Source organism: Cervus canadensis, chromosome 17, assembly GCF_019320065.1.
Source record: "Cervus canadensis isolate Bull #8, Minnesota chromosome 17, ASM1932006v1, whole genome shotgun sequence".
Lineage (NCBI taxonomy): Eukaryota > Metazoa > Chordata > Mammalia > Artiodactyla > Cervidae > Cervus > Cervus canadensis.
The window spans coordinates 23,582,087-23,595,876 of record NC_057402.1 but is presented as its reverse complement, the minus strand read 5'-3'; the positions used below and the strand labels follow the sequence as shown (position 1 = coordinate 23,595,876).

Sequence of the window (13,790 nt, the reverse complement as noted above, 5' to 3'; positions counted from 1 at the left end):
TTATTAAAATTGTCTTCAGGTTTGCCAGAGCCAAATTAAATGTAAGCGATTGCAGGCCTGACTCTGTTTTGCTGTCTTGATCAATAATTTAGATGTGGCTGCTACTCTGAAAATCTGTTGACTTGTACCAGATTTTATTTTTCCACGTTAACTTGTGTCTGATTAACACAGTGTCCCGCCTGTAGTAGGCTTTCAAAAATGATTAAGGGATATCAGTTCAGTGCCATTGACGACCTAAGATATATACTGATGGCTCTGTCTGTAGCATCTGGTGCTACTAGCTATTTCTTGAAACACTTTCTCCCCTGTTGGTGTTATTGATGCCGTTCTCACATAGTTCTTTCATATGCTTCATTCAACAAAATATTTACTCTTTCTTAGCTATAAGGATGCAGAAATAATGACTTGAACCCTGGCATGGAGGAGCTAACAGTACAGTGATACAGAGACACATAAATACACATTATAATCAAGATGAGTAATGAGAAATTCTAGTAAGGTGTAAAGAGCAATGAGAGCTATGGGAACAAAGATGATGTGCTCTGCTCCTTAAAAGATTTGTGACCTTGAGCAAGTTGATATTCCAGTCTAGCCTCAGTTTCCTCATCTACCTTAGTTTGTGAATGGAAGATTAGGTAACATGTTTGGTACGGTGCCTAGAATACAGCAGTGGTGGTGCCAAAGGGGAGGGGAACTATATCCTTCAAACTTCTTTCCCTTGATTTTTTGATCTGGTCAGTTAGTATTTTCTAACTAAATATAAAGTCCTGTGCAAGAGCATCTTCAAGCTCTCCTTCAAAGAGATTGATTACTCCTGTAACTCCACCTATCTGGAAATTCTGGACCTGCCACTGGAGTACAGTAAGATAACCATAAATGGTAGCTTTAATTTTTTTTTCCAATTGATTTTCTTCTGTATGCCTTTGGAAAGGGAATTGGTAAAAGCTTCTCTCCTTCTGATTATTCTCAAAGTCTCAATGGACTCCTTTTAGTTGGGGGTTCACCGTTGCCCTATCCCATAAGCTTTCCCTGAGAGTTCTCATCTACGTCCATGGTATTATCGTTGTATGCCAACCCATTTCCACATCTTTTTCTCTAGCCCCTGTTTCATGAAATAGTATTTTAGTTTCTGCAAATTCAATAGAGGTCTAAAACCAAGTTCACTCTCTCCACCTTCATTTCATTCCTCTTTTTATTACATATGTCCTACACACACACACGTTTTCCTAGTTTATCTCTGAGTTTTGACCCTGGGTTTCTAGTTGAATTTTGTGGTATTTGTTCAATTTTTAAAAGAATAATAAAATGAACACTAATTGTCCAACCTAGTAGTAGAATATTGTAAATAACCTTTAAAGCCCCTTGAATCTTGCCTCTATTAACTCTTTAACTTTCAAATCAGCTTCTCCTTTGCGTTCCATTCATTGGTTAATGGCATCACTAACCACCTGGTTATTCAAACTAGAGCCCCCAGAGTCATTTTTGCCTCTGTTTCTCCTTCATTCTCCGTAACCGTTTGATCATTAGGTCCTATAGATTCTGCTTTATGACTAACCCTTAACTTGAGCCCTGTCCGTCTGTTTTGTGTGCTTCCTTAGTTCGAGCTCACATCTCTTGAATAGACTTTTGGAGTATGTTTCCTGTATGTAGTCTCCTTACTCTCCAGTTTTTCTCCCTTCAATGCCTTTGTTACATTGTCTCTAATTTTTAAATTATAGAACAGATTTTTCATTCTCTTGTTTCCCTTGATGAGTGTTGCTTCATACAGTGATTATTAACCCTGGCTGCACATCAGTATAGCCAGCGAAGTGTTTCAAAACATAGGTGCCTTGTTTGGCTCTCCTAATCAAGAATTTAGATGAGGCCACTTCCCCCATAATCTTCTGATGTTACCAGCCCTGGAGATTCTGATTGAATACTTCATTTTTAGCTGACAGGTGTTAGCTGAATGCCATTGAAATTGCCCATTACTTGAGCATATGCCTCATCCCTCCTCATCCATATTTTCAGGCTGTGTTCTTTTTAGCTTCAAGGCAAGCCATTTCTGAGGAGTTCTTTTGACTTTAATTTTCCTCTTGGTACCAGTTTACATAAAGATTCTTTTTATGATTGACTTGATAGCCAGAAAGTATCTTAAAGAATCGATTCCCAGTGTTTTTGAATTATTAGCCATTGTTTTATTATTAGCTAATTGAATTTTTGGTATACCTTTTCTGCTATTAAGCCATGAAGTGTTGCAGTGGTTTTATCTTTAATGTTAAAATGAGTTTTAAAGGTGTTTTAAAATTTGAAAACAGAATCATTGTATTGAAGAGAATATTTCCTGATACTGATTGGTGCAAAATAAGATAGAGAAGTCAGTGGTGGCATGATACCTAATTTATTTTCTGAAGTTACAGAGAAGTCGTGTCTGTGTTAACTTGATGTAATTTATTGATTTGAAGTTAGAACTTTGCTCATGCTGGAACAATTCCTGGAGCACATAGTAGGTGTTCAAGGGGCAATTCTGTCTCAACCTCTAGAATAACATCATTCTAATTCTCACAAAGAACACTTTGAAAAATAACTTTCCCCTTAACAAAAAATAATACTCATAGTCGTTACCAACAATTTGAAAATTACAGGAATGTATTAGAAAATTTAAATGACTGTTCACCATCTGGTGATGACAAATGTTATTATTTTCTAGCAGCTTTACTACAGTAAAGTTAACATACCATACAGCTCACCTGAAGGGGACAGTTCAGTGGTCTTTAGTGTATTTGCACAGTTGTGCAACCATCCAGGGCTTCCCAGGTGGCACTAGTGGTCAAGAAACCACTTGCCAATGCAGGAGACTTAAGATGCAGGTTTGATCACTGGGTCGGGGAGAAACCCTGGAGGAGGGCATGGCAACCCACTCCAGTATTCTTGCCTGGAGAATCCCATGGACAGAGGAGCCTGGCGGGCTGCAGGGCACGAGGTCGCAAAGAGTCAGACGCAACTGAGCACGCACAACCATCACCACTATCAGTTTTAGAACATTTTCATCACTCCGCAAAGAAACCCCATGCCCACTAATACTTCTTATTTCCCCCTAATTCCCAAACCCTGCACAACTATTTATCCAGTTTATTTCTTTATAGATTTTTCTCTTCTGGACAAAGTAGAATCATATATTCTTTTGTCACTGGTTTCTTTCATTTGGCACACGCTTTCAATATTCATCCAATGTGGTGTGTATCAGTACTTCATCTCTTTTGATTATCAAATAATATTCCATTTGGTGGGTATGCCACATTGTATTTATCCACTCATCAGTTGAGGGATATTTGGCTTTTTTTTCCCTTCACTTTTTGGCTAGTGTAAATTATGCTTCTAGGGACCATTTAAGTATAATTCTTTGTGTGGATGTGTATCTTCCTTTTTCTCGGATGTACCCAGGAGTGGAATTGCTGGGTCATACAATAACTTTCTGCATTTAAAATTTTGAGGAATTGCCAAACTGTTTTCTAAATAACTGTACCATTTTACGTTCCCTCTAGCAGTGTATGAGAGTTCCAATTTCTGTGCGTTCTCACCAAAACTTGTTATTAGAGTTATCTCAATGTGAGTCAAGTGGTATTTGATTGTGCCTTTGATTTACATTTCCCTCCTGAGTAATACATTTTTTGGATATTTGTTTAAACAAAATACTTAATGTGCAGTTTTGTAATCTGGTTTTTACCTTTAAGCATATTTTTAGCATTAGCAAACATATTTACAAAAGATTTCCCCTCATTTCTGCTTTCCTCTTCACTCCTTCCCAAACCATAATTCTTGTGAAAACTTGCCTAAATTATAATGCGTTAAAAAGTCTATAGGAGTATATGCCAAATTATTGTTGGTGGTTATCAAAGGACAAGAAGAGGGTTAGAAGAACTGTATTTCTACCTTTAATGTTTCTGTAATGTTTGAATTTAATGAACATGTATCCTCTTGTAATCACAAAACTTAAAAATGAATTATTTCTTTAGAGGACTGAGTATATTCAGAATGAAAAATATTCCTAAATTTGAAAGGCATTAACTTGTATTAGTTATTCAGATATGATCATTTTACCAAGTAAAATACCAATAGGTTGCTTTGTTAAATAGTTTATTTTTCTGTGGTTATAGACTATAAATACATATGCTATGTAGAATTTAAAATATATATGTGTGTTTAAAAAAAATAAAGTATATATATGTGTTTAATATTATAATCAGGAAGGCATACACTGGTTTGAGCTATTGACTATTTTACAGGAAAGTATATAATGTAGAAATCATTTTTCTAAAGATATTTACTAATAATAGTATATTTATATGTTTAGTTCTTTAGTGTAAATATTGATCCAATAAATTAGTCATTTACTAGGGCATAGAAGAACTTTTTTATTTTTGCCTGTAGAATTTAATGGACAGAGGAGCCTCATAGGTAGAAGAATTTTTTAATAGGTGTTTTCATTATAATAAGATTTGGAATATCTAATCATTAGAGTCTGTTTATATAGTCCCAGATTGGGCAGGGTTCTGGCAGGACTATTTTTAATTGTTTATGCAGAGAAAAATGGCTGCTTGAGCATTCCCCCTTCCGTTGAATAATAACCAAGTACATGAAATTGGCACTAAATGTTAAAAGATTCTGGGGGACTGATTCCTGGGTAGTGGGATAGACACTTTAGTAGTGTTCAGAAAATTTCCAGTTTATTCACACCTCAGCATTATAGGGAAAGCCAACTGACATCATCAAGAAAGGAAGGAGAATAATAGTATACTGTGCACTTGCAGGCAGTTTTATACGTACTCTTTCATTTAATCCTCACAACAGCCTTTCAGGGTAACTACCTTGATAATGGTATTATCTCCATTTTGCAGGTGAGGAATGTGAGGCTCAGAGAGATTAAATAACTTGCCCAAAGTAACCCAGCCAGTATGTAACAGAGCTGGGATTTGAATCCAAGTCTGTCAGACTCCAAAGCCCATGCTCTTTCCAGTACTTCACACTGTAGCAGGTAAGTATGATACTTGGCCCTGTGCCTGCCTTACCTAGGGCACCCCAAACTTGAGCCTGTTTCCATTGCCTCACTGTCCAACTCTTAGATTCATGTTAGAAGAAAGTGTGATGGGCCAAGATCAGTCCTTGTGCATCCTGATTGCAGTGGACTTATCAGTTCTTTCTGGATATTACAGTTATTACTCTTCATGAAGAGGAATGTGCATCTTTGCTTTCAAAATATGATTTCCTTTTTTGTATTATGGCAGCAAAATTTGTTCCAGGAGTTTGCCAGCAAGGATCTTCAACTCAGTTGTCTAAAGCATCATTCATATTCTCAGACCTAAGGCTGTATACCCAAGGGACTATAGGACATCATTATGCTTTTTATTGGGTAGGGAATGGCTGTTCCATTCTTTCACCTGCTTATATGGTAAATTGTTGTGAGGGTGGAATGAAATAGTAGATGTTAAACCGTATGAACTACTATACTGTAATCCCTTACCTTGCCAACAGCCCCATCTAAGTAGAGATTCTTCTTTTGTGAAACTCTAGTACATGTATACACATTTTTAATTCTCTAAATCTTTTTGGTTAGCCCAGAGAATTTTGAGTGAGTATTTGAATTGTAAATTATTCCAATTTGAGATACAGGGTTAGCCATTAACAGTAGAAGATATATGTATTCTAGTGTGCATATTAGAACAAAGTGAGGTTAGTTTTTTAAGAGTCTTGTTGGAACTTCTGAAAAGTTATAATAAGGCAAATGAAAACTAATTGTATAATATTAATTATCTAGATTATTGATTTTCTTGATTGTCATGTTATCTTCATCGGTTAATTTATGTGGTCTTTGAGAGATATTTTTAAGGCCATTTGTGACTTTGGCTCCCTAGTTTTGTTTTTTAATTAAGATCTTAAATATATCATTCATCCATAAAGTTCATTTTTAGTAAAGACTTATTATTTAAGACTGAGGGTAAATAAAGCAGTGGTAAATAAAGCAGTGAGCTCACAGGAGAGAGCAAAAGAGGCAAACATCTCTGCCCTCATGCAGCTTACATTTTGGTTGAGGGAGATGGACTGCAATAATGTGTAGTTGATCCTTGATGACCAGGGTATGAGTTGTGTGCGTCGACTTTTGTGTGGATTTTTTTCAATAAATATAGTATTGTTTGGCCAAAAAGTTTGTTTGGGTTTTTCTACTATGTCTTATGGAAAACAAACAAACTTTTTGGGCAACCCAGTACCTGTATTTTCATTTTATAGACCTTTAAATTAACTAAGTGTGTGGAAAAGTTTGTTCAGTTAGAGACCACAGTATGTGGAATCGTAAGAACTAGGATCTGAGACATTTACCTCCAAGCTGTTTCAACTTCCTGCCTCTCTTTGGGTAAGTCATTTGTCAGTTTCTTTGTTTATGAGGCAGAGATGGCAGTGCCTGGATTTTCTACTAGGGTGGGAACAGGCCAGTCCCACTAACCTCCCTTTGCTAAAGGGTTAGCTGTGGGTAAATCATGTTGGTAACACAACAATGAGAGAAAATAAAGAGAAGGGAATTTGCAATTTTAAACAAGTGGTAGGGGAAAGCCTCATTGAGAAATTGCATCTGGACAACAACAATATGAGGGAGATGAGGGAGGGAGCTGTATTGTTAACCAGAGAATGAACATGCCAGCTAGTGCTAAGGCCCTGAGGTGGAAACACTGCATCAACAGCAGGGAACAAAACTGTGTGTGTGTGTGTGTAAGTGCATACTGTGTGTGTGTGTGTGTGTGTGTGTGTGTGTGTGTGTGTGTGTAAGTGCGTAATTGCCTTACAGTTCATTCTGAGAACTTTACCTCTGCGTGAAATAAGTCATTGAGGTTTTGAACAGAATTTTAATACCAGAGTTTTCAGAAACACATCTTTGGAAATTGTGGAGGAAACACATTATAAATAAAAAGTATTATAAGAGATTTTTCCCCTACTGAAGTGTAGGTTTTTGTAGTCAGGCAAATATGTTTAAAAATATGCTACCAATAAGTAATTTACATAAGGAAAATTATGTTGGGAAACTTCACAGAAATTTTTTTTTCAATTTAAAAGAGCCAGTCAACATGGGAAGATAAGAGTTAACTAGAATAGCTTTTTAAAATGGAGGATGAAAAAATAAGTAAAATGAAGGATGATCTGTTTATGATATGATCTCTAAAAAAGCTAATTGTGGTGTCATAATTAGGATTATATTACCCCTAGTAGTGCTGTGGTGAAGGATATAAGCTGAAACCCCTGAATCCTATCTCTTACCTAAAGAATACTAACTTAAACAATAATAATTTAGTATAATGATTTGGGATAAGAAGTTAAAAGTTCTGGATCTTTTCTACAAAGTGGCTGCTTTTCCTGCTTAAGTAACCATGTAATTGTTTAAAAAAAGTAAGTATTTTTGGTATAACATGGTATTTTTTCAGTTCCATCAGGTATTGGTAATAAGTTTTTAGTTTCTAAATTATCAGATTTTACCTGAACAGAAGTGTGATGTTTAATGTAGAGCTCAGCTTGGAATTTCTCTTTGCCAGTGACAGGTCCTTGAGTGCCTTTTCCCTGCCTGCTTCCTTTGACTCCCCTCATCTTTCCACTTTCTCTGTGTTGAATGAGTCAGCTGTTTAGTCTATAGATAGGATCTAGTCTAGATAATCTTTGGTTTACTACATTAGACCAGTTAGCTTGGAATAGTTACCCAAACAGCTGTTTTGAACAATGAACTTTTCTGCCAGTATTGCTTATGTTGGACAGTTGATGCCTGGTTTTCAGAGCCCTTTACACCCTGTATTTCCGTCTAACTATATAGGGACTTCCCTGGTGGCTCAGACGGTAAAGCGTCTGCCTACAATGTGGTAGACCAGGGTTCAAACCCTGGGTTGGGAAGATCTGGAGAAGGAAATGGCAACCCATTCCAGTATTCTTGCCTGGAAAATCCCATGGACGGAAGAGCCTGGTGGACTACAGTCCATGGGGTCGCAAAGAGTCGGACACGACTGAGCGACTTCACTTTCACTTTATATAGCCCTCTGTCCTGACTGGAATGTTTTTTTACTGTCTTCCAAATAGTACTCAATAATCTTTGAGTACAGTGCATACATAAGGTATGAATATGTCCCAGGCTTTTCCACGTCTCCATTTCTGCTTATACCATTTCACCTTCTTCAAACTCCCCTTTGTCCTCTTCTCCATCTATCCAACTTCTTCCCTGTATCAGGATCAAATTCATGACAACCTTCTCAGTAAAGCCTGTTCTGTCTACTTGAGCTTATTTATATATATATATATGTATATATATATATAATTTTTATAATTATTGGCAGTTGACCATAAGCTTTTTTTTTTTTGACCATAAGCTTTTATTGCTAGCTTTGAACTACTACTTAACTGGTATTAGTCAAGGTTCTCCACAGAACAGAACTGACAGGATGTGTGTATACATACGTATGCATGTGCATGCACATACACATACACGAAACTCTTTTTATATATTATATGGAATTGGCTCATGCGATCGTGGAGGCTGATGAGTCCTGACATCCCCAGGGTGAGTTGGCGAGCTGGAGACCCAGGACAGCTAAGCAGATGGCATATTTCCAGTCTGCAGTCTGGCAGGCTTGAGACCCAGAAAAAGCTGATGTTTCAATTTGATTCTGAAGGCAGAAAGAAGCCTAGGCAGTCGGGCAGAGGAATTTTTAGGTTTACTTTATTTTGCTGCTCATTCATGTGCCTTGTCTTGCTAGCTAGTAAACAACTTGAGGGCAGGAACTGCAAGTCATATTTACTTGCTTACCATCCATGACTTTGTGCACCCTGATTTACATGTAATAGGTACATCTCTGTATTTTATGAAATTATAACATTTTAAGGACTAGAAGGGGCCTTGAAGGTTATCTTGTTTTAGAGTTGGAGAATCAAGAACAACTTATTAATATATACCTCTTTCCTTAGTTGTTAGGAAAATGAATGAGACAATGTAATATCTATGAAAAGTTAAGTGATTTAACTAATTTTAAAGATTTATTTTTGCTTAGAGCATGAATCAGATGTATCCTTTAATTAGATATTTCTTAAAAAGATATTTATATCTTAAATATCTTAAAAAGATATTTTATCTTTTAAAAAGATAAAAATATCTTAAAAAGATATTTCCTGGGTGGAGATTTCACCTTTTTCTTTTTCTTTCTCACCTTTTTTTTTTTTATTTAAGAATGTACATAGCACATTAGTCAGTTGTTCATATTGACAAGTATGTCCAAAATGAGAACAGATTTAATTTGAAATGTCATCATTTCTTCAAAGCTTATTGTCAGATATATCAAATTTATGGATTCATATAGAATATTCCAGTTAGGTATTCAAATGTAAGGCATTGTAACCAAGTGTTACCTTTAGCTTTGGGACCTGACAGTATTGAAGATGCAGGTTGAGGCTGTAGAATTTGAAGTTAACTGTATTTTAAACACTCAAGTACTTTAATTTGAACTTACTCTTCTTTATAAGTTTTCATTTATGGGAACTGATATTGATTGTTTTCAGATGTTTTTATTTAGTTCTTTTCCTTCCTAGATTTTCTTGTAATCACATCTTAAAGCTTTCAAGATGGTACTAGCAGACCTCGGAAGAAAAATAACATCAGCATTGCGCTCATTGAGCAATGCCACCATTATCAATGAAGAGGTATGTAAAAATACATGTGATTGCACATCATCACTAGCATTGCAGATGGGTGATTAATAATCTCTATATAGTTACTTCTAGATAAAATCCATAAATGGGTATAGTAGTGTGTTTTATGAGAAATTGACTATGTTAATTTCAACTTTCTATAATGAATTACCAAAAAAAAAAAACCCACCTTAACTTGTATGTAATAATGACATACGTTTTATATTTCAGAAATGGCTTAGGTCTGGAAATATGCTTTTGCTTTCTCTTGATATAGGCCTATAACTTTAGTATCCTCCTTCTTCCTTCTTGATTAGACATGCATATGTCTGATTTTTCCTCCTTGACTTTTATTTGACATTGTTATATAAGGCTAATATTTCCATTTTGACTACATTGATTCATTTTCTCTGAAATCCTCTTTTAGTTTTTTGGAGGTTTTGTAAGCTGACTCCTTAATATGATATGTGAAATACTTTTCCTCCTGGTTTTAAGTACAAGATATTTCTTGCTCCCATTCCCTGCCCCCCCCCACATTGTATATTAATAGTTTGTCAACTGAAAGAAGATGATTATAGTCCACAAGTATATTTTACATTTTGTGGTACCAGTGGTAAAGTACTGATTTTGGTTTTAGAAGACCTTGTTTAGTGTCCTGCTAAACAAGTCATAGAAATTTGAGCAAGTCAAATTCAGAATTTCTTAATGTTTAAAATGAGAAAACAGCATTTACCTTTTAGGATGGTTTTAAAGATCAAATGAAATAATAGGTAAAAAGTATTTTCTAACTTGGAGGTTTAAAGAAAATTCTAATATAAAATTTGATATCAATACTTTAAGAAGCTAGTGGAATTAAATAATTTGGGGACCATCTTTGAGCTCAGCTAGTCCAGCCTCTCTCTTAACAGCAATAGGAAGTCAGTTTCACATATTTATTTATTGGAAGAACCAGGATTAAAATCTTGTTTCTAATTCCACATACACAGCTTTTTATAATAATTAATATTAAGTAATCATAATTTAAACCACTGTTTAGTCTTTGGAATTCAGAATAAATAAAATGACAGCTTTTCAAATAGTTTTCCCTGTTGTATAACCCTTATGCTATTTGTGTTTATAGTAGAAAAAGAAAAGAAACCAAGGAGATTAGGTTGGTGGGAAGTAAAATAACAGCTGTTACTTAAATTGGCAGCTTTTCTATTCTTGATACTGTGTTACTAGGGAATTAACAAGGAGAAATCCCTCTAATGAAAGATCAGTTCCATTTTTATCAAATCCCTTTTGTGAGGGATAGAGAAATCTGATAAGCTGCTATATGACATACGACAGAAGTTGAAGATGAGAATTCATTCAAGAAGTGTTTGAGGGCCTACATTTTTGCAAACATTTTTGCTGCCACCAGGAATATAGCATTGAACAAAATAGACTAAAATCCCTACCCTCATGGAGTGTATTGCATTCTAATGTGTAAACAGCTATTTCCATGAGCGGCTAAGGCTCATCTTTTTTAAAGACTTTTTTATAGTTTGTGATCTTTTAACCACAATGCCTGGCAGCTCAACAAATATGTGATGATAGTGAGTTATTAACAGAGGATGATTTTCTTTTCAACTTTGTTCCTCTGTTCTGAGTGGAGATAGTAAAGGCTAATAGGTCAGACTGGGTCATTTTCTTTTGTCACATTTTCCTCCATGGTATTCCAGTTGAGAAGATGTTGCTCCATATCAGCAACAGGGATTCAGTGGCATAGAAAACTTCAATGGCAACATGTATTGTATAGTAACTTTCTTTGACTTGTATATTGTCTTTACTATTATTACTTTAATAGAGGGATAAAATTGTGGTGGTTAATACCTGGTTGAATAAAAAGAAATGGAATGTCTTTTTTTTCTTTTAAGTGGTGCTTTGCAAGTTGTGAGATCTTAGTTCCCCTATCTTGGATCCAGCCCATGCTTCCTGCAGTGGAAATGCACAGTCCCAATCACTGGACTACCAGGGAATTCCCTGAAATGTCTTATTTTGACAAAATGACTAGATATTTAATAAAATCTCTCTCAAAGGCTAACTGAAAACCTTTTCCCTCTCTAATTGTATACTATGGTGTTTTTTTTTTTTTTTGTATACTATGGTTTTTAATTAGTCATGGTTGTATGGTTGATGACTGGTCAGTCATTGTTTTTATATGGTTGAAATGAATTGTTTAAAAGTTTTATTTATTTGCAGGTGTTAAATGCTATGCTAAAAGAAGTATGCACAGCATTATTGGAAGCAGATGTTAATATTAAACTAGTGAAGCAACTAAGAGAAAATGTAAAGTAAGTTAATTAAATTAAAGGTAAAAAACAGGCAAAACTAAATTTAGTTTACTGGGATGAGGAGCTAACTAGAAAAGTCTGCTGCGTTATGAAACGTTTCTGCTATATAGCACTGGGAAAGAATGGAACTCATATGTTGGAAGACTTCTTTTATAGTGCGTCTCCATAATAATGGTTCAAAGAATAAACTACATGTGGCTTTCATTTAATTATGGAGTTCTTTCCATTCTACTACTCCTTTATCTGAATGGATTCAATCATATACTGTATAGTATTTTAACAGAAAAGCCTGTTAGCAATTCAGAGTCCTTAAAGAAAAGTGGTGCTGTTTTAATCCTCTTCAGACTAAAGATGGCATTAATCAGCCTCCTTCACTATTGGAGAGTGGTATTCTTTTTTATCCCCTTTTGGTTTCTCTGTCCATATTCGATAAAGGAGTAGTGTGTGTGGCCTTAGTTATTGTGTTAATCGGGAGAGACGCTGACTGGGGTGGAGCACATAGAATAATGGAGGGCACTTCAGTTAGCTGTCTCAGTCCTAGCCCTCCTCATGCTCAGGCCATCCCCCCTCCTTTTTGTATTGTCAGACTGGGTATTAAATACAGGACATTTAAGCATTTAGAACTGCAAGAAGTAATCTTATTTTCTGCTTGGTGTAAACATGTATAAATTCTGTATGCTGCAAGAAAAATAAAATTAATACTTCACAGTAATGTGAGGACAAATTAATATTTGGACTTTCCAAAAATTAAGCCTTGAAAAACTAACCAAAGTCATATATCTAATATTGCATGGTAAATTCTTTGTGGTATGAACTTATGACTCTGTAGTAATTGTATGCATGTTAATTAGAAAAATATTAATATAAATGATTGGATATTCTTACATCCTTTGGGGCAAAAGGTAGTTTTTTTAAGTGTCTTAACTGACTTTTCCCCCTCTTTATCCTCAAAAACCATCATTATGAAGGTCTGCTATTGATCTTGAAGAGATGGCATCTGGTCTTAACAAAAGAAAAATGATTCAGCATGCTGTATTTAAAGAACTTGTGAAGGTAAAAGTATATCTAGCTTGTGCTATGATTTTCTATACACTCACTGCATTAGCATGGCAAACAGGAATGTATTTCAGAATACTTTTTATTGTTTTTATGGAATATTTATCTGTTAAAAATATTAATAGAATATTTTCTGAATACAAAACTGTAGACTTTTTTTTATTGTAGACTAAAATTCTAAGTACAAATGTGAAGGTTGGTATTTTACTCCTACAAAAAAAAAAGCTAAAGCAAGTTATAGAAAGTACAACTTCACTATATATTAATTGATGGAAGAGCCTCTTTGAGTTTATTCTCTTTTAATATCAAGTTTTGCCTATTTTTGTGCAGAAAGTCGCTCTTGGAAAGAGTTCTTTTCTACACTTTTATTGTGTCTAAAAGATTGAATATCCTACACTTGCCTAGATTTTAAGCAATTTTGAATCAGTGAAATTTTATTTTACAAGTTATACTCTATTTCCCTGTCCCACCTTAGAACTGATACGCTGCTGCTGTTGTGAAAATTATGATGAGAGTCTTAGAGCATTAGAAAATATGTTTGAGTCTAATGGTAGGGGCAGAAAAGAAAGAAACTAAAAAAAGTTTTTTTTAAGGAGCAACAGGTACCTGCTAGTGGTCTCCAGGTATTTTCCCCCTATATTGTGTGAATAGTTTCATTTACTCCTTTAGTTCCAAAAGAACTGATTGGCACTTGGAGAAAATCTAGTATCTCAGATGGTTGTGACATTTCAC

The 13,790-nt window shown here is 35.1% G+C and overlaps 1 protein-coding gene across 2 annotated transcripts in view; it reads left to right on the top strand.

Moving 5' to 3' along the window:
• SRP54 (signal recognition particle 54) overlaps positions 1-13,790 on the top strand; it is a 37,520-nt gene that overhangs the window by 452 nt on the left and 23,278 nt on the right. Inside the window, exons 2-5 of one of the 2 annotated variants that reach the window (XM_043489987.1) lie at positions 4,878-5,014; positions 9,589-9,699; positions 11,911-12,002; positions 12,971-13,055. In XM_043489987.1, the coding sequence (XP_043345922.1) occupies positions 9,622-9,699; positions 11,911-12,002; positions 12,971-13,055 (255 nt within the window). In that variant the 5' untranslated portion in view covers positions 4,878-5,014; positions 9,589-9,621. The remainder of the gene's footprint in view (positions 1-4,877; positions 5,015-9,588; positions 9,700-11,910; positions 12,003-12,970; positions 13,056-13,790) is intronic. The other variant, XM_043489986.1, reaches the window with a different exon arrangement.